We start from the raw sequence: 20,146 nt of genomic DNA, 5'->3' as shown, positions 1-20,146 counted from the left end.
ATGTGCGGCGCGTTAAAACTGAACGCTGCTCCTCCATGTTTTAGTTTAGACTCTGGGGACAGAAAGCAGAGACGTCCCAGCAAGCTGAGGACGTCTGGACGGTTCAACTGTGACCACAGAGAGACAAAACAAAGACACAAACACGACATGAAGACTTCAACACATTTCCATACATGTGCTCTGTCTGGTTCTCTGATCTGAATTCACCCTCAATGTTTGTATTTTATCGATTATTGGGAGAGGCGGTGGACTAGTGGCAGAAACTTGGACTATGGGCAGAAAAGATCTCTGGTTCGACTCCACGGAGAAACAACAAAAAGACGAACCTGGATTGATCTGTCCAAAAATCCAAGAGGATTCTCCCTACCCTGTCTAGTGCCCCTGAGCAAGGCACCTTACTCCCCCAACATCTGCTCCCCGGGCGCCGTACATGGCTGCACGCTGCTCTGTGTGTCCTGCACCAGATGGGTTAAAAGCAGAGGTTACATTTCCCTCCTTGCATGAGTGTGCTTGTGCATGTCTGTGCATGTGTTTGGGACAAATAAATGTATCTTAATCTACATTTACTGACTGTTTTATTCATTTAATAATGTTTTGCTTTTGTTTTTATTCAGTCAGTCAGTGGTTGGACGAGCTCTGTGTCTGTGTCACTGTGTCAGACAGTCTGATCTCCTGCTGATCACGTGAAGAACGAGTCTCATGTCCATCACACACATGCAGCTGAAGATCTGCTCAGTGTTGGCACCTCCTCCTCCTGAAGGAGTCAGAGGAGGAGCTCTGCTGACCCCCTGTGGTGAAAACACAACACAACCCGCAGTGATTCATACAAACTGCATCGATTTACATTATTATTACAACTGATAATGATTTCTTTAACAATCAACTGATTATTTTACGTATAGAATTGTTTTAAAAGAACATTTATCACTTTTCCCTGAAGCCGAAGTGAACCGTTGGATTCAACGTAGAAAACTGTGAAACTATAAATATTGAATTCATCTATGTATCTATCAGTCAGCAAAGTATTAATAATAACAATAATCATAATTTTTTAAATGATAAACACTCGGGAAGTAACAAAAGTTTTCACCTGTGGAGAATCCATCAGGTGATGTGAGATCCACATTGAACCACTAGATGGAGACAAATCATCTGAATATCTGAACATACGTGTGTAAAAATTCCTCTACTTTATTATTTAATTATTTTCCATTCAATACAATTTATTCATATATTTATACTTTACTCACTTTCTATAAATCTATTCTCTCTTTGTATTTTATTCTTTTATTCTCCTTTATGTGAGTCTCTGTCTCTTTGGGACTCGAACAGGTGATAGTGGTCCTGCTCTTTTATGCCCGTGTATGTGTGTGTGTGTGTGCGTGAGTGTGTGTGTGTGTGTGTGTGTGTGTGTGTGTGTGTGTGATTGTGTGTGTGTGTCGTTAGTATAAATTAAAGTTATTAAGTCAAATTTTTATTTCCATTTGACGCTCAGTCATTCACTGGTCCCCGCAGCTGTCAATCACGTGTGTCTCTAGCCCCGCCCCCAGCGCAGACACACCCATTTCCTCACCGGCGGTTTTTTCTTGTTAATTATCTGCGCGTGCACGGAGGTGAGGCTGCTCCGCTTGTGCACGTGCCAGAGGATGTGACAAGTGGAATACCCTCATAGGTGTGTGTGTGTGTGTGTGTGTGTGTGTGTGTGTGTGTGTGTGTGTGTGTGTGTGTGTGTGTGTGTGTGTGTGTGTGTGTGTGTGTGTGCATGAGTGTGCGTGCGTGGTCCTTTGCATTTCCACCTAGGGGGCGTGTGCGCGCTGCAGCCTCCCTGCAGCCCCGTGCATGTGCGTGCATGCGCGCTGCAGCAGCTCGTCCTGCTCCTCATTCAATCACCTCCTCTTTTGCTCTCCTCCCACAGGATGAGGAGGTGTGCACGCGGGTCTGCAGCAGCCGTCACGGTCGCGAGTGGGGTAATTTCTCAGTGAGCGTGCGTGATCGTGCACGCGCCTGCCCTCCCCTCCCTGCTCCTCCTCGGCGTGGAGGTGCGCGGCCGCTGAGGCTGTGTCGCTGCGGCACTGGACGCATCCACACGGGCATGTTCACCGGTGAAGCCTCGGGACGTGCACGCGGAGGGACATAAACATCTGCCGTCGACCTGCCCATCGGGCACGCGCGCTGCGGAGACATGTCCAACTCAAACAAAAGCAAGAAGGACAAAGAAATCCTGGCGGAGTATGAGAGTCAGGTCAAAGGTAAGAGCTGCAGCCAGTGTCACACCCACCCGCTCTCTCTCACACACACACACAAACACACACACACACAGACACACACCTGTCTGCCTCATGCACATGTACAGGATCCAGCCCAGGGCGTGTGTGTGTGTGTGTGTGTGTGTGTGTGTGTGTGTGTGTGTGTGTGTGTGTGTGTGTGTGTGTGTGTGTGTGTGTGTGTGTGTGTGTGTGTGTGTGTGTGTGTGTGTGTGTGTATGTGAGAGCTGACACCTCACCATGAGACGTCAGGATTTCTGGGTTCATCCTGAGTGCTGCATGGCGCCTCAGGGTGGAGGATGGGTTTTGTAGGTGTGTGTGTGTCTGTGCGTGCGTGTGTGTGTGTGTGTGTGTGTGTGTAGCAGTGTGTGAGTTCTGCAGAACCTCTTGATCTATTTCATCCAAATGTGAGTGTGTTTGAGCAGGTTTTACACTCAGACCCGGGGCGAGTGTGTCCTCGTCTTGGAGTCTTTCTATTGGTATTCCTGTACTGCTGTGACTGCAGCAGTGTGTGTGTGTCTCTCTCTCTCTCTCTGTGTGTGTGTGTGTGTCTGTGTGTGTCTGTGTGTGTGTCTGTGGTCCCTATGGATCACCTGCTGTCCTGCTGCTAAACTGGTGACATGTTAAGGTGATGATGATGAAGATGATGACAACATCAGTCCTGAAATAGTGGTTGCCATGACCGTGGGACCACCCTCTCTCCTCCTCTTCCTCCTCCCCTCACCATGGTTACCACCATCCCTGCTTGACGGACCAGTGAAATGACCTTTGGTGAAAACTCTAACGGCCTCGTTCTCTCTTAACCGGCGGTGAAGCAGGATGTTGTGGAGCACCTGCTTCTTCACCTGCTGTTCAGCTGACACGGTTCAAAATGTCCGACCTTTGGTTGCGGACACCTGCCGCTGCGGTCGGACGCAACCTTCTCTCTTTCTGTTCCACCTCTCGTCCGTCCCCGTCTCTATTTGTTCAGCTCTTCCCCGTGCAGCCGTCAGCTCGCTCTCACCACATGGCTCTTCACACTATTCACTTGTCACCCACGCCCACGACGCCACCGCCGCCACCGCCGGCACGGCCATCGCTCTCAGCTTCTGAAAGGAGCCTTTAAATCCACTGTGGAAACGTGTGTTTGCTCCCCTCTTCCTCTCCTCCTTCCTCTCCTCCTCTCATTCTTCATTTCCCCCTGTCAGCGTGACACAAACACACACTTGAACGCACAATGAATCAACGCAGACTTTGAGAGATTAAATTTAATGGAGAGTAGTGGAGAGCATTACAGCCCCTAAATGAGGAGTGTATTGTTTGTGTTTGTGAGTGTGTGTGTGTGTGGCCCTTGCTCTGGCGTCCTGCCAGACCCCACTCGGGGATGCCCCGCTTTGTAATGACCGCTGACGATAAAGCCCCCACGCCGCCCCCCCCCAGGCCGCCCCGCCGCTCTCTGCGTCCCTGTCGCCTCCCCCCCCCACAGCCAAACGTATAGATCCACTCCTGTAACTATGTGCTTTCCAAGTCTGCCTCCCTGCTCTGGCTCCTGATTGGTCGATGCAGGGAGGTGGTGTGTAATGTATACACAGGAGGTGGCCGCCGCTCCCTCACGAGGAGGTGGGGTCTGCTCGCTGAGGTGAGGGGAGCCGTTTGGAAAGGTGGCGTTATCATTAAGCTCAGCGCTGACGCTACATATTTGTGTGCTTGATAACGCTCTGGTTGAAGTTGCGGTGTGCGTGCGCTGCTCCCTCCTGGTGTGGTGGACTGTCACCTCGCCAGCGTGTGACACCTCCTCCTCCTCCTCCTCCTCCTCCTCCTCCTCCTCCTCCTCCTCCTCCTCCTCCTCCTCCTCCTCCTCCTCCTCCTCCTCCTCCTCCTCCTCCTCCTCAGAGAGATGAGAATCGTCTTAATGAGAAAATGCAAATGATGAGGGGAGAAGGAGAGCGAGCTGCAGGAGCAGAGGAGAGACAGACGCCAGGCAGAGATGAAGTGCTTCCTCCTCCTGCTGCTGCTGCGGTGGCGTCTGCAGCTCCTGTGTTTCTGCCTGCGTGTGCATGCAGGTGATTAGTGACCTCACATCTGAATACCTGCAGGACGGAGAGGAGGATGAACAGGAAGGAGGGATGGAGAGATGGAAGTAGAGAAGGGGGGATGGAGGGATGGAGTTGCAGGAACATGAAGTGACTCTTTGCTGAGTAAATGTTCTGGAGCGCCGACTCGAAGGCCGCGAACAGTGTGTGTGTGTGTCTCCATTTGTTAATGATGATCCAGCAGTACTTTACCCCTGTGTCCTTGAACCTGGTCGTTATGGTAACGGCCAGCTTCCAAATCTTGTGACATCACAGCAACAAACAGGACATGAATCAGTGAATAGATGATGTCATATTTTTGATTTACAAACGTTCCTTTTGCAAATGTTTGACTAATCCAGTGAGATTTGTATGTGTTTAAACTGAATAAACGGATCAATAAACTAATATCCAGATACAAAATTTTAGAAATGTGTCCGTGTCCCATCTGCTAACATGGTGGAGGCGGGGTCAATGACCTGCAGCCAGCCACCAGAAGCTTGGTCTTTTTAGGAGCCGTCCTGTCGTCCATCTTTTCATTATGATTGATTATTAATTGATTTATTTACAATTTGTGATAGAAACAACTCTTCCTCACTCGTCTCATCAACCGTCCAGCTTCCTACTCACACAAACCCTCGTCTCTAATGAGGGTGAAACACAGTCGAGCTTTAAACGAGGATAATTAATGAGTCACATGATCAATCAGCAGCTGGAGGTGAGCGCTCCCTCGGCAGGATCCTCAGGACGGATGGAAGTCGACCTTCTGACGTTGGGTTCAATTAATTTCACTCTTTACCTTCTTGACTTCATTGATAAACGGTTTCTCAAATGTCATTATGTGTAAATCGTGGATTACAAGTCCAAGGTCGTGTCTTCAAATCGTCTTCTACGTGATGAACAGTCCAAATGTCTTCAGTCGTAAGTTCAGCAACAAATCTGCTCAACCATGGAACCAAAGATGAGTTGAATCATTGTCTTACTTATTGTCTGTGAAGCTGCAGCTCGGTGGTTTGGATCAAGTAGTTTCTGTACAGTTCACATCTTCTGCAGCTCAGAATATTTTCCGGTTGGGTCTACATGTATCCAGTTAATTTATTTAATCTTAATCAAAGTAGCTACAACTGTAAACTGTTGTATTTGTACACTTTGCTCAACCAAGTTATTAAAAAGGTGCTTAAAATAAAAATAAAGACAGATTTGCAGGTGATGCAGGGTCTTTACTTCCTGTGGGAATTTTTTTATTAAAATCTCAATTATGATTGGAAAAAGATCAAACTACAAGGAGGCTGTTTTAATTTGAGATGAACTCTTCAGTCAGACGAGCACGGATGGACACAGAGATGATTTATAGGGTGACAGGATTTTTGATAAACCACCTCAGACCAGATCCGTGTGCACGTGACAACCAATGAATCTCATTTACACAGTGAACGTCCAGATTGAAATCAGTGCTGATGATGTTTAAAGCAGTCAAAAGTAAATTGATGCAGGATATTTGTTTGCGTCGTCCTCTTCACTGGCTTCAAGCTTTGACCTTCACTGGTGCGTGACCTGAACGCTTTGTCTGCTCCTGTGGAAGCTCCTCAGATGGAATCAGTCCAGAGATTCTCTCCAGACAAACGCTTCACGCTCGGCGAGCTCTTTCTCCGCCGGTTCTCTTTCCCTGTGTCAGAGTTTTCCCGACTCCTTGTGACTGCAGCTCTGATCAAACGGGCCGAGGCTCCTCGTCGTGGGTGTTACGAGGACGCACGAGGAGCTTTCTGAGGCGGAGAGGCGTTTCAGACTTCAAAAGGTGAAAACGCGGCGGATTTCCTCCTTTCACTTCCAATTGACTGTGATCCAAGCAGAGGAGTTTCATTGATATAATCTCAGCCGCTCTGTGGATCAGCTGGAATCCTCGTCCGGCTCTGCAGAGTCAAACCTCGTTCTCTTTCTCCTTCACACTCTGAGCTGCTGCTGCCGACAGTCATTCCCATTAGCAGTTAATCTGATTAGGTTCTTGACTAATGGATTTATTGTGGTTTATATATCGACTGAAACATCCAAATCAAAATACTTGACGAGCAAATCACTCAACTTGTTTTGCTGAGACTTTACTCAAAGTAAATTATGGGAGAGATTTTTTATTTACGATTAAACAAACGTAAAACCGACATTTAATCCTCAGCTTTAAGGTTTTTTATCCTACAAAACCCCAAAAGCACTGTTTTCCCACGAGACCTCAAACTCACCTTTAGGTTGTTGAAGTTAATTTTACAGTAGTGAGCAAATTACGTGAAGTTGGGACGGGAATATTTCACAATTCTGAGACATTTGAGAAAATAATTTGAAATGGTCATTAGTTTCCACGCCAATCGTCCGGCTTCTTTAACTTAAGATGGTAAACTTGATGTGTCTCATGACAGCTGTCGTACAGTTTGATGACAACCTCAGATTTAGTACGAGCGTGTTTTTCTATTTTCTAAAGATCATATTTACAAAATGTTTCACACAGAAAATGAGTGGCAGGTGAATCCAAAACCACAACCAGATTCTACAGCTGTGATTCTACTGGAAACTTGTTTTCTCTCCACTGAGGATTTTAACTGAACAAATGATTTAATCTGCGTCTCAGCAGCAGCTCGGTCCCACTGAACATTTTATGTAAAGAGGAAGTGAAGTTTAAACATTTACTCTCTTTGATGCCGAGTCTGAAATCCCCACAGACGAATGAACAGATTCACAAGGAAAAGACCTAAAAAGTTTACGCAGCTGCACAGAGCATCGCTCCTTCACTGCATCACAAACACACTGCTGAGAATTTCTGCTCTGTATCACATCACAATAAATATCAGGTACGTTTGATGTTAAACAAACAGCAAGAAAACATCAGGCGATGAAGCTGAAGCTTGAAAATTAGTTTAAGAGGCAAGAAAGTCGTTCAGTTGAGCTTTCAAATGTAATCATGTTCAGAAGATGAGAGTTAAAGCAAATAAATTCTTAGATTAAATTAAACAATTGACAGTGATGATGTTGTCTGAGTCCTGAAACCATGAGAACCTGCTGGGATTTGTGGCCCTTTCCACTGAGGCCACTGGTTTCTATGACGACTCAGATCAGCTCACGATGGAGAAGCTGATATCTGAGGCAAAGGAAAGTGTTTCAAATCAGAGACGTGAGATGGCAGCCATTTTAAATTAGTAAGATATCGACAGCATAACGACACAGAGGACACACACTCTCTCACACACACACACACACACAGACACACACTCACACAGTAACAGAGTTTCATAGACTTGTCGGTACCAAAGGCCATGGTAGTTCCTGTAGAAATCTATGAAGCGTGTCCGGCAAACTGTGTGTGTGCTTGTGCGTGTGTGTGTGCGTGTGCGAGTGTGTGAGATATCGATGCAGCAGATTCGAGCTCTCGTCTTCACCTTCCTCATCACATGGTTCACACACAGTGTGTGGTTGCCAAGACAACAGGTAGTGGAGTGGATAGAGCCCCCAAGGGGATTGGTGTGTCTGTCTTTGTGTGTGTGTGTGTGTGTTTCTGTGTGTGTTTGTGTGTGTGAGAGAGAGAGAGGTGGAGTTGTCATTGTGTATTCTGTGCTCGCTCTCCCCCTCTCTCCCTGCTGCAGATAGATTCGACTCTGAAACAGCACAAGCGCAGCCATGCATTACCATGCTGACTGTTGGACTGACTCAAGGAGTGTGTGTGTGTGTGTGTATCTGTGTGTAGATGTGTGTGTTAATGCGGTCAGACGATGTCGTCCAAGGTGACTCCTCAGAGAAAAATGGTCAGTTTGTCTTCATCAGCAATTTTTTAAAGAACAGAGAGACGGTGAAAGTGAAGTGAGGAAGAAGAGGAGTGATTTATCTCAGTGCCTATCTCTCCACTATCACTCTCATGGTCCCTGGAGGACGAATCCCACAGACTCTGCTGATCCTCTAGCGCCACCAGGTGGTTGGCATTTGGGCGTTTGGGGGAAATGTATCGCCATTGAAATGATTGGACGCAGCAGAGTAACGTGTAAGAAGGTTGATGACACAGGATGTCGCACCTTGTTCAGCTCTATGAGACATTCTGAGATTTGTGAATATGGGCTTTACCAAAACATTTGAGGATTGATTGATTGAAGGTGGACAGACTTCGGAGGGTGTGGTCATCTGTAGACGTACTCGCAGCCAATAACGTCGTCTGAAACATCTGAGCCAATGAAGGAATCCGCGGGGAAACAGCTCAACAAATAGGAAGATGTTGAGAATATGACTCAACTTGATTTTTAACATCAGGAAACATTTGCCTCAGGGCTTTATGATCTCAGTCGAAACAGCCTGATGTTCATTTAGTAAATTGCATTTAATTTAACCATAAAGCTTTGTAAACATTTGGGGATGTTGATCTGCGTTTGCTCCAAATATTAAGTTTGCTCTCATCGGTTAAATCCCCAGGAAGCTCCCAGCTGCACCTGTGCAGAGTGCTTCCTGTGCTGGTTCCACACACACACGGGCAAAACGAATTTCAAGGTCAGGAAGAAGCCGAAAGGTCAAAGCGCTGGTTGTTGCTGCACCGCCATGAAAAATGTTGCCTGTGAGCTTTTACTGTTTTTTCACTGCACGACAACAAGAAGATGATGGAACCAAATCGAAGCAATGACGGATTATCTGATGCGTCTGTTTGGGTGAAATGAAAAATCAATAGACGTCATGCATCACGAGGCAGAAAGACGAACGCACAATGAGCACAGTCGCCCTTCGAAAGCGTATTCTAGTAACTCTGCTGCAGTGGATCAAACGAACAACATCCGTGTGTGTCTGTGTGTGTGTAGATGTGCGGACACAGTTGGTGGAGCAGCAGCGTTGCCTGGAGCAGCAGACGGAGATGCGGGTCCAGCTGCTCCAGGACCTGCAGGACTTCTTCAGGAAAAAGTCCGAGATCGAGACGGAATATTCCCGAAACCTGGAGAAGCTCGCCGAGCGGTTCATGGCGAAGACACGCAGCACGAAAGATCATCAGCAATACAAGTAGGACTCTGCATGTGTGTGTCTGTGTGTGTTGATCTTGTGTGTGTTTGTGCCTTTGCTTGGTTTTAAATGATCCATTGCTCCGTCTCGCTTTCAGAAAAGACCAAAATCTGCTTTCACCGGTCAACTGCTGGTACCTGCTGCTGAACCAGGTTTGTGTCTGCCTTCGACTCTTTCACAACGCGAACCTGAGACGTTCCTCACTCCGTTTGTCTCTTTCTCTCCAGGTGAGGAGAGAGAGTAAGGACCACGCCACGCTCAGCGACCTCTACCTGAACAACGTCATCACACGCCTCACTCACATCAGCGAGGACTCGGCCCGCCTGCTGAAGAGGGTGAGAGAGACGTGTTTATCCAAAGATTCTTCTGTCATCGTCCTGCTGACGCAAACACTCACTACACCTTCTTTCTACTTGTGATACTTGAACTTCATTTCACTGCGATGAGCTCCACGACTCCATGAAGAAGCTGCGTCTGTTTTCATATTGTTTCCACGTCTTGTTCTGAGTTAAGAATCCGTTTGCAGTCACTTTAAGAGACGGACTGAGCACTTCTCCCTCCGCCGGGCGTCAGGGTGGAGAAACACCCGTGATCCATCAGGACGGCCCCGCGGCTCCACATAAATAAATGGACCTGACCACACACACAAACAAATTAATTCATAAATGAAACGAGGAAATTAAGCCGCGTTCCGCCGCCTGCGCTCGGAACGAATGTCACTCTCATGCATTAAACAGCAGAGCGGTCGGCAGGAAGGAGTTATGTGGCAGCCCGGTGCCACATTAATATTACATTATGCCAAAATGACAGAGGAATTCCAGGATGAATGAATCGCACAGCGCCTGCAGAGGAAACATCAGCTGAGCCCGTCGCCATGGCCACGCAGTCGTCCGCCTTCCTTCCTGTTGTCGGTGTTCCGAGGGGCTGCGGCGCAGTGACGGGGTCGTTCTGTTTATAGCTCCCGGCCGCCACTGCACTTTAGTCAACATGAATAAAAGAGGAGCCGGAAGATGAATAATGAACACATGGAGCTAAAGTTGGAGGCGGTGCCGCGCGTGCACGTGTGTTTAATTTGCTAAACTGTGAGGAGGCTCAGCGGAGCTCAGGGGAATACGGCCTTTACTTTGCATTAGAATCAACTCTTCTACTTAAAGACGCTGTTTGAAGGAGCAGAGCACTGGTGGAAAGTAAAGTGCATTTACTCAAGTGCTTCACTTAAGCATTATACTATGATTTATACCACGATTCTTCCTTTAACCGGATATAATCAATTAGTTGATGTTGGAGATGAACCTGCAGAGCTCAGTGTTCATCTGTGTGACTGTAAATACAAAATGGACGACATGACAGATTCTGAAAGTGAAGTTAAAATAAGGATCTTTACCTCGTGTGTGTGTGTGTTCACATGTTTCTCCTCCTTGTGTCTTTCAGAGCAAAGAGATCATCTTTCAGCTTCAGGAAGATCTCATGAAGCTCCTGAACGAGCTTTACACAGTAAGTGGCTGAATTCTACTGACCTGCAAAAAGAGAGAAAGAAAACCTTCCTGCAGGATTTGTTTAAAACCAGCTCAAATGTCCTCATATCCAGTTTTTAAAAACGCTACAGACATTATTAACATCCTATCTGCAGGGTTTCCTTTGGGGGCTTTAATAAAAAAACATTGGCAGATGAGAGTAGATTCTTGGCGACTCTTTGTTTTCATCCACAACACGACACTGTTCCCCAGAGAAAATGTCTGTGAGCGTCTGTTCATGTGCGACTTGAAGACTTTAGTTTTCATAGCTGTTAAAATCCTTGCAGGAGAAAGTGTCAGATCTCTGGTCGTCATGTGTCGAGTTTAACCTTAAAAGCTTCTCGTCCAAACACTGGAAATCAGATGACTCTGGACCTGGTGACCTTGATGAATAGAAACCGTGGATCCAGACGGAGCTGGAATCCTGTTCTGCAGTTATCTGTGTTAATGCGAGCTGCTGTTACCTAGGTGATGAAGACCTACCACATGTACAACTCGGAGACGGTGAACGCGGAGACCAAGCTGCGGGAGGCGGAGCGTCAGGAGGGCCGCGTGAAGGGCGTGACGGCGACGAGCGGAGGGGTGGAGCCTGTGTTCGGCCTGCGGATAGAGGAGCGCCACCAGAGACGCAACGCCGCGCGCAAGATGGAGAAGATGAGAGAGAAGGTACGAGATCGGTTCCATCACCCGCGTGACACGTGTTCTGTAAAGGTTCTGCTGCAGTGAACGATCATGTTTTCTGTTTCTTTCTCCATCAGAGGAAGGCAAAGTACTCGGAGAACAAACTGAAGGCTCTTAAAGCGAGGAACGAGTACCTGCTGACTCTGGAGGCCACGAACGCCTCCGTGTTCAAGTATTACATCCACGACCTGCCGGACATCATAGACGTGAGTAGACGTGAAGCCAAGGCGTCTCCATGTCATATATCTACTGTATATGTTTTTATTAAATTTCAACATCTCCTCTTCCCTGCACCCAGTGTTGTGACCTAGGGTACCACTCCAGTCTGAGTCGGGCCCTGAAGACCTACCTATCAGCCGAGCTGAGCCTTGAGGCCTCCAGGAGGGCGGGGCTGGAGGTGCTAGAGGGCGCCGTCGAGGGCCTGGACCCCGCCCGCGACCGGCAGCGCCTGCTGGGCCTCTACCCCACCGCCTTCTGCCCCCCCCAGCGCTTCAGCTTCCAGGCCCACATGGGAGACGCAGTCAGTACTCCCAGTTTGTAAAAACATCTGGACGTTTAAGTTTCATTAATACGATTCTGTTAAGATTTGCATTTTATTTAGCTTTCACTGAAACGCTCAGATTGTTACAGAAAGTCTCGGAACAGTTTCTGATCTGGAGTTAGTTTCCTCTGACGGTCTCGTTGTGGTCTCACTTCCTGTCAGGTGACCCATATCGCCTCCCAGCCTCAGGTCCAGGCCGAGCTCTCCCTCCGTCTCACTCAGCTCCAGACCCGCCTGGCGTCGCTGAAGATCGAGAATGAAGAGGTGAGACGCACGATCCAACTGGAGGGGGGGGGGACCTGGACATGATGACAGTCCGTCACTCAAAAATATAACAACACAAAATATACAGATGCACAAATATCATGTACTGCCTCTATACGTTCAGCTTCTGTAACTCTGTCCTCTAGTTATTGACATATTTATCTCAGCAGCTAAAAGCTTCTCTCATGATGAATTAACATGTTTTTTTCTCACTGTAACAAACTCAACACAGTTATTAGTGATTCATACACTTTTTAATGAGGTGATAATGGAACAGATGTTGCCTCCAAAAATAACCCCGGGACCGTCTGAAGGCGACGAGCTGCTGCGGCCTCTCGTGTTGTCAGCAGCTGTCCGCTCACCTCGAAGGGCAGAGAGCCGCTGAAGGAGTCTGTATCACTGAGCTGCATCTGCACGTCTCAGCAGCACAGACACACACACACACACACACACACACACACACACGTAAACACACCCTGATTATTGCACACAAACATTTTTATAGCTGATATCTTTACCAATCTCACAAGCGCACTGTGCCTGTGTCGTACACACACACAATGTGGAGCAGTTGTGCTCGAGCGCTCACACTCTCCATCAAACATTTAGGAAAATGAAACGCCACCGTGAAACAATTACGAATCCATAATTCATATCTCGTGATCCGTGAAGCCGCAGTGAAGGAAATCATTTTAGTTTTTGGTTCACAAAGTCGACACAGGAACAGCAGAGAACACAACTGAGACCCAGTGATGTTGTAAAGTGGGAAAACAGGTTGATGTGCAGCTCAGGAAGTTTTATCAAACCTAAAGTTCCCAAAGTGAAAGCGTTTCTTGTCCATGACTCCTGCAGTGATGTTTGAGAGTTCTGGATGTGACGCTCAGACTGAGACCAGATCTTTACTGATCATAATGATGTTTAAACCTGGAGGAATTACCACAAAGTGACACAAAACTGTAAAAAAAAAAAAAAAAAAAAGGCAAAGTGAGATTCTTCCCTTTTTTGACTCCGTTGTCTCCCCCCCCCAGGTGAAGAAGACCTGGGGTGCGACCCTGACGACGCTGCAGGACGTGACGGTGCTGGACAACTACGACGTCTCCCAGAGCTTCACCCACAGCCCGTCCTCCGAGTCGGTCAAGTCCAGCGTGTCGGACGGTTACTTGAACAAGCCGAGTCTGGCCAAGAGACGGGCCAACCATCAGGAGACGGAGCTCTTCTACTTCAACGTGAGAGCAGCGACAAATTCAAGCAGACTTAAAAACAGCCGAACACACACTGAACCTAACGTCTCTGTTTTTATTCTTCAATCCTCAGAAGTTCCGCGAGTATCTGGAAGGAAGTAATCTCATTTCCAAACTCCAGGCCAAACACGACATCCTGAAGAAAGCTTTAGCAGAAGGTGAGACCACCCAACCATCTTCATCATCATCTTCATCATTATCATCGTCATCATCTGTGACCTTTTAAAACGTCTCCTGTCTGTTTCTCCCCCTGCAGGTTATAAATCTGATCTGCTAACTACAAGGTGAACTCTCATTACACGCCTTCTCCTCACGCTAATGATAACTCTTATTTCCCATCATGCAACTGTGAAACTGAGGCTCTCTCTCTTCTCTTGTGTCTGTTACAGTCGTGGGCGTAAGAACTCTCACAGCAAACACCAGGTAGAGCGACTCCCTCACTTCGCACAATCCAGGAGTTAAACTGAAGAAGAATCTGAATTAAATAAATAAATAAACAGTCACTAACATGAGTTGTGTTTCTAGGACTCAACCAAAGCCATACCCCTGCTGGTGGAGAGCTGCATCCGCTACATCAATCTACACGGTGGGTTTTAATCATTTATATATTGATATATATACTGTTTATTCTAGTAGTTTCACCAGCTACTCAAGTACTCAAGGCTGTTCCCAACAGGCCTCCAGCATCAGGGGATATTCCGGGTGTCAGGATCTCAGGTGGAGGTCAACGATATCAAGAACTCCTTCGAAAGAGGTGAGAGGTCGCCTGAAGGTCACACGTTCAACAGCCTCATGTGGTTAAGCTCCCGGTTGACTGGCTCTGTCTCTCGCTCAGGTAACGACCCGCTGATCGACGAGGAGAGCAACCATGACATCAACTCTGTGGCCGGAGTGTTGAAGCTCTACTTCAGGGGTCTGGAGAACCCGCTGTTCCCCAAGGAAAGATTCAACGACCTCATCTCCTGCGTCCGTGAGTACAGTCGTCTTTTTACTGTTGAGACTTGAGCTGCTTTCAGACCTGCACTGAACTCTGGGTATTTTCCCGAAATTCTCCAGAGGGGCAGTGTGTAAGAAAGAAGTCCGTTGCTCTAGATATTTTACGTTTTCCTGCCAGTCCTGTAGTAAAATGAGAAAACAACAGGACATGTTGATGTTTCTGAAACTGGAAGAACTCAAATATCTCAGGATGAAGAAGAGGAGCCGTACACGTAGAAGACGAAGACGTCAACTTGGATAGTCGAGGAGTAACAGAGCTTTTGGTGATGAGGGCCGACGCCGGTGTGGATGAGCTGTATTGCCAGAATGTTCCCACATGTTCCTGTTGGTTGTGAACGAGTCGGACCCGACAACCTGCTGCTTCAGAGGACCAACACCAACTCTGGAGAAAGTCGGGAGCAAATCTTCCAGAGTTGATGAGTCTGAAAACAGCTTTTCTGTGATGTGATCTGGAGAATTTACTTCCATCTGCACACGAGCTGCTGTTGAGCTCAGAGCGACTCTCTCTCTTTCTCTCTCCGTCTTCAGCTCCCACACTCGCTTCCCCTCTCACTTCCTTTGTCTTTGTGTCTCATTATTGTCCCTTTGTCTTTCTGAAACTCATCCCCTCCTCAGCAGAGATACGGAGCCGGCGGCGGCTCTCCCTGCGGCGCTGGAGTCTCACTGTGTTTTTGTTCTGCTGCAGGAATAGAAAACCTTTACGAGAGAGCGCAGTGCGTCCGCAAGATCCTGCTGGGCGTCCCGAGGGCGACTCTGGTGGTGATGCGTTACCTGTTCGCCTTCCTCAACCAGTGAGTATCACAACCAGCCACTTCACGGTTAATGGCCATCGCTCATTTCTTTCCATTTTCCCCGAGTTCCCACGTGGCGTGAAAGCCGATGATATGTGGAAGAGGCTGTAGAGCTCTTTTACTGTGAAGGGGCGAAGGTTTGCTCACTTACAACAAGTGGAGATGATAAACTGGAGCTCGTTGAGGCTCCGCAGCCTCTCGGATGAGAACAGGCTGAGAGATCAGGTGGGAGGGAGGCGTGGGGTGTGATTTGCAGGTGTGAAGCATCAGCTGAATTTATTGATGCGTTTATTAGCAAGGCCACGAGGTGCGTTCAGCGCCGGTGTTGTTCAGCTGGGAGCCGCGCTGTCAGCGAGAGGGAGGATCTTTTTATTCCCATTGATACTTAACTTCCTGTGGGAGCTGGAAACAACAACATCCTGGAAACACAACCACAGACACTGAAACAAGATTTAAAACAGTTTAATATCCAAACACCGATGAGCTGTTAGGAGATGTAAGAACGCTCTAACCCTTGATTTCCCTTTCCCCTCAGTCTTTCCCAGTACAGCGATGAGAACATGATGGACGCTGGGAACCTGGCCATCGTGTTTGGCCCCACCCTCCTGCCCACGCCGGACACGCTGGACCAGGTGGCGTGTCAGGCGCACGTGAACGAGGTCGTCAAAACGGTCATCCTGCACCACGACAACATCTTCCCCGACACCAAGGACCTGCCCGGACCGGTGTACGAGAAGTGCATGACTGGAGACCAGTACTGGTGAGACCCACAGACCAGTTCACCCATACGCTTTTATATACAGTCGAATTCAAATCTCATTTTAGTGCATTAACCAAAATGTCTGCTCTTGTTACGTCTTAAAGGGACTCTTACCTTTGTTGCATTTGAGAATTACAGCACATTCAAATCATCCCGCCCTCCTCCAATGCCCCACCCCCTCGTTCCCATCCGCGGTGTTTTTTTGAAGAAACTTTATTTACAAGCAGACTTACAAGCTACTGCCTCCGCGCACGCACGTGAGTTTTTGTTTACCAAAGCAATGGATTCGGTAAGTTATATACATTTACATTCACATGCCTTGATGACGCGGGCCCGAATGCGCCACAAGAAGCAGACGGAAAACCTGCATGTCCATGCAGCAAACAGACAGGTCTGTCGGCCAATAAGGTCCTTCGGTCCGAAGAATTTTATTGGTTGAAGTTTTCACTAAATATTATGAGAGTGAAATAATTGTTTGTTTTTACTCCTGGTGGGTCTGTCTTGCATTTTAGAGTGTCATTACCTTATTAATACCATTTTAACCTTATCCAAAAAAAGTGTAAAAATGCAACAAAGGTGAGAGTCCCTTTAAACTAAACTCACATTCTGCTGAAGACGTTTCATTAACAGTCTCTGATCTCAGCAGCGTCTCCTCCTCCTCCTCCCCCCCTTTGTTTCCACACTGAATGGATGAATGAAGGAATGAACAGAATCTCTCTCTTCTCCCCCCCCCCCCCAGCGAGAGTCCATTCAGCGAGCCGGGAGCGCTGGAGGAGGCCGAGCCCGACGCCGGCACCGAGACCGCGACCAGCGACGAGGGTACGCCTGACCTTTGACCTTCACACCATCGCCCACGCTCTCCCATCCCGCTGTCTCCTGGTGGGGAGAGGTTGCCAAGGCAACAGCAGCCATGGAGACACACACCCCCAACCACCACCACCACTCTCTCTCCCTCCATCGCTCCTTCAGTGGCTTCTCCCCCCCTCCCTCCTCTCCTCTCTCCTCCTCTCATCTCCTTTCCTCTCGCCATTTGATTTACCAGAATAGACTTTATTTGCCGCCCTCCTCTGATTGGTCGGGCCGTGGGAGGAACAAAGCCCTCAGAGACTGCTGATTGACAGGTTCAGGTTCACCTCTATGTTCACGTCCCTTATCTTTTGTCATCCCCCCTCTCTCTCTCTCTCTCCCGGCAGAGGGCGAGGGCGTGGAGGCGGTGGCGAGGTTCGACTACACGGGCCGCTCGGGCCGCGAGCTCTCCTTCAAGAAGGGAGCGTCCCTGCAGCTCTTCCAGCGGGCGTCACATGACTGGTGGGAGGGGCGGCTCAACGGGAACCTCGGCCTGGTGCCTCATCAGTACATCGTGCTGAAGGACAGGCGAGTGCACGGCCGAGGGGATCTGTACGGAAACATTTTTAATACATTTTCACTAAAGATCCTTTTATTGACACTGTGTGAAAGATGCAATTTTAAATAAACGAAACATTAATATATGTTTAAACTTTTTACCTACGCGTTGAAATTATTGATTATTTTTCTGCCCAGTTTTTGTTTTATTTTACACTGAAGTTCTATTGGAATTAAAACAGAAAATCAATGCAAAGACTTTGATAAATCATCGACTGTAACAAAGATGGATGTCATGACGCTCCCAAAATTGAAGCCCAAACATCTTGATCTCCACCTGGTGGTTGGCCGCAGTATAGGTCATAAGCCCTGCCTCCTCCATGTTAGCAGATGGGACATTGAAGAATTAAAAGTACACGTTAAACACATTTTTTTCAAAAGGTTTCCGCCTCCTTTGTGTTACTGATGCATTTTAAAATGTCGTCATCTGAGAATCTGGTGACGCCGTTATCTCTTTGTCACTGAAGCACAATGAATCATCGGATACGTTTTGCTCCGTGTGTAAATTGTGTTTTCACCATGAATCTAGATTCTCAGCTTCTCAGCGTTAGTGGCTGGTTCTGCTCAGTGATGGATCTGTGAGGACTTGATTTCCCTGCTCGACTTCACGTCCTGTTGATTAACAGACTTATTGGACTGAAGGAGTCACTGACCACAAGCTATCGATCATTTAATTGATGGTCGGCGTCTTGTGTTGCTTCGGCTCCTCTTGTTTCCACTCGTCTTGAATTCAGATTGCTTCTCTTTCGCCCTCAGGGCCGACGCCATGTCCGACTCGCTCAGTCAGAAGGCGGACAGCGACGGCGGCAGCAGCAGCACCGACGACAAGAGGTCCAGGAGCGAGCTGAGCTCCCCCACCGACATCCGACCTCCTGAGACCTACAACAGGTCTGTGATGTAAGACACCTTCCGCCATCTTGTTCTCTCACCTCTAAAAATACCTGAGAACTTCATCAGGCGGCTCTCGAAGCTGTTTCTCATGTGACTCGCGCTGAGTTTAGAGAACTAGGTATCAACAGGCTCCACTTAAAGTCCTGCATTCAAACAAGTGTTCTTTTTATTATAAGTAATAGAAGCTAAATCTCCTCAAGGTTTCAAATTTAAAGGTGTTATTTAGAAAAATTCATCATCTTCATCGTCCTTTTTTCACGTTCACCTCATTAATCCTGATTCATTCTGTTATTATGAATTAATATGCAGATTATCTTCTTGATTAATCATTTGATTGATTTATTACATTCTTCTTAATTATTAGATCATTTCTTTATTTATCGGCTCATGATCTCATGGTGTCTGCTCGTCCTGATCTCAGTCACAGGAGGAAGCGAACTGACGGTTTGTTCCGGCGTCCGCTCGGCCGCTCCAACGACAACCACGGGAACCTGGAGCGCAGCTCGCCGCCCGTGACGGGTCACTTCAGCCCCAGGGAGCTGCTGCTGGGGCGTGGTCAGGGCATGACCCCGCCCCTCGACAGCCCAGAGCGCCGCCGCCGCTCGGCCGCTGTGACCATGACCGTGAGCCGACATGATTCGCTGCGAAGGCCTGAGGACACGCCCATCCGGCGCTCGAGCAGCGGGCAACATGGCTTCAGTGACTCCCATCGGACCAGAGCACTGGACCCTGAGACACTGGCACAGGTACACACACACACACACACACACACACACACACACACACACACACACACACACACACACACACACACACACACACACACACACACACACACACACACACACACACACACACACACACACACACACACACACAAACACACACACTGTCATTAAAGAGACAACTTAAAGCTGCGTCAATCATTTTTTTATTATTTTATGCACCTAAATCAAATGGTCTCCTTGTCGTTTTGAATCCTCCTCTCTCCCGCTGCAGGACATCGAGGAGACGGTGACGGTGGCGCTGGGCGAGCTGCGGCAGCTGGAGCGGGGGGGCTGCCGGCCGGCGCCCGACGTGGTGCTGGACACTCTGGAGCAGGTGAAGAACGGCCCCATCACCACCTGCTCCTCCGAGTCTCCCAGCCCCCACAGCACCCCCAGCACCCCGGGCACACCTGGAACCCCCGGGACCCCCGGCACCCCGAGCCCCCTCAGTCCCCTGAGCCCCATGAGCCCGCTCCCCGGGCCCCCGCCTGGACCCCCCCGACCAGCCAACCCCTCCCCTGACGCCATGGGCTCCTTCAAGCCGGTGGCAGCCGCCCGCATGGGGGCTCCGCTGAGGCCCCCCGCCCTGAGGCCCAAGCCCATAGTCCCACCTAAGAGCAGCACCCCCCCTCTGCCCCCACCTCTGGACAAATCCTGCACCATGTGAGCCAAACCAGGCCGATAAGAGGCCGAATCAGGCCTACCCAGGCCAAAACTGGGCCAGAAGAGGAGATCAGGGTACTGCTTAATGTTTATAATCAACATGAGGGTAGAAAGGGTAGAAAGAAGAGAGGGATTTAATGTAGTAATAAAATATAATATATGAGCTATGATATGCCATGATATTTCTGTGTTGTCAGGTTGGTGTGTACTCTCTAGGTGTGTAGGAGTTTACTTTCTCCATGTATTGAAGCATTTATCAAAGGTTAGCTAAAGGGAGGAGCGTCCGAGGCCAGGGAGACGTGGGG

At 48.4% G+C, this 20,146-nt stretch overlaps 1 protein-coding gene across 4 annotated transcripts; it reads left to right on the top strand.

The window, feature by feature from the left end:
* The first annotated feature begins 2,182 nt into the window (after positions 1-2,182).
* Positions 2,183-19,845, top strand: srgap1b (SLIT-ROBO Rho GTPase activating protein 1b). 4 transcript variants are annotated; one of them, XM_061073698.1, is made up of 24 exons: positions 2,183-2,249; positions 9,133-9,328; positions 9,426-9,480; positions 9,556-9,663; positions 10,760-10,822; positions 11,311-11,508; positions 11,601-11,729; positions 11,822-12,043; positions 12,227-12,328; positions 13,357-13,554; positions 13,643-13,727; positions 13,826-13,853; positions 13,959-13,992; positions 14,095-14,155; positions 14,246-14,323; positions 14,405-14,539; positions 15,251-15,356; positions 15,892-16,116; positions 16,856-16,935; positions 17,310-17,490; positions 18,277-18,408; positions 18,833-19,157; positions 19,411-19,547; positions 19,620-19,845. In XM_061073698.1, exons 1-24 carry the CDS (start codon positions 2,183-2,185, stop codon positions 19,843-19,845), a joined length of 3,171 nt encoding a protein of 1,056 aa, XP_060929681.1. The 4 variants fall into 4 exon arrangements, with proteins under 4 accessions (XP_060929681.1, XP_060929664.1, XP_060929673.1 ...); XM_061073681.1 differs by having other exon boundaries at positions 18,277-18,417; positions 19,411-19,845; XM_061073690.1 differs by having other exon boundaries at positions 17,310-17,492; positions 18,291-18,408; positions 19,411-19,845.
* Positions 19,846-20,146: the final 301 nt, after the last annotated feature.

Source organism: Limanda limanda, chromosome 1 (assembly GCF_963576545.1).
Source record: "Limanda limanda chromosome 1, fLimLim1.1, whole genome shotgun sequence".
NCBI classification, from domain to species: domain Eukaryota; kingdom Metazoa; phylum Chordata; class Actinopteri; order Pleuronectiformes; family Pleuronectidae; genus Limanda; species Limanda limanda.
Note: the sequence above shows the minus strand (reverse complement) of the source record. Positions and strands in the feature narration are given on the sequence as shown.

Bases quoted from the DNA above. Each gene is read 5' to 3' on its own strand.
- srgap1b (XM_061073673.1), top strand. From the start codon at position 2,183: ATGTCCAACTCAAACAAAAGCAAGAAGGACAAAGAAATCCTGGCGGAG. The intron at 9,481-9,555 runs GTTTGTGTCTGC...CTTTCTCTCCAG, and splicing joins GGTACCTGCTGCTGAACCAG to GTGAGGAGAGAGAGTAAGGA. The intron at 16,936-17,309 runs GTACGCCTGACC...CTCTCCCGGCAG, and splicing joins GACCGCGACCAGCGACGAGG to AGGGCGAGGGCGTGGAGGCG.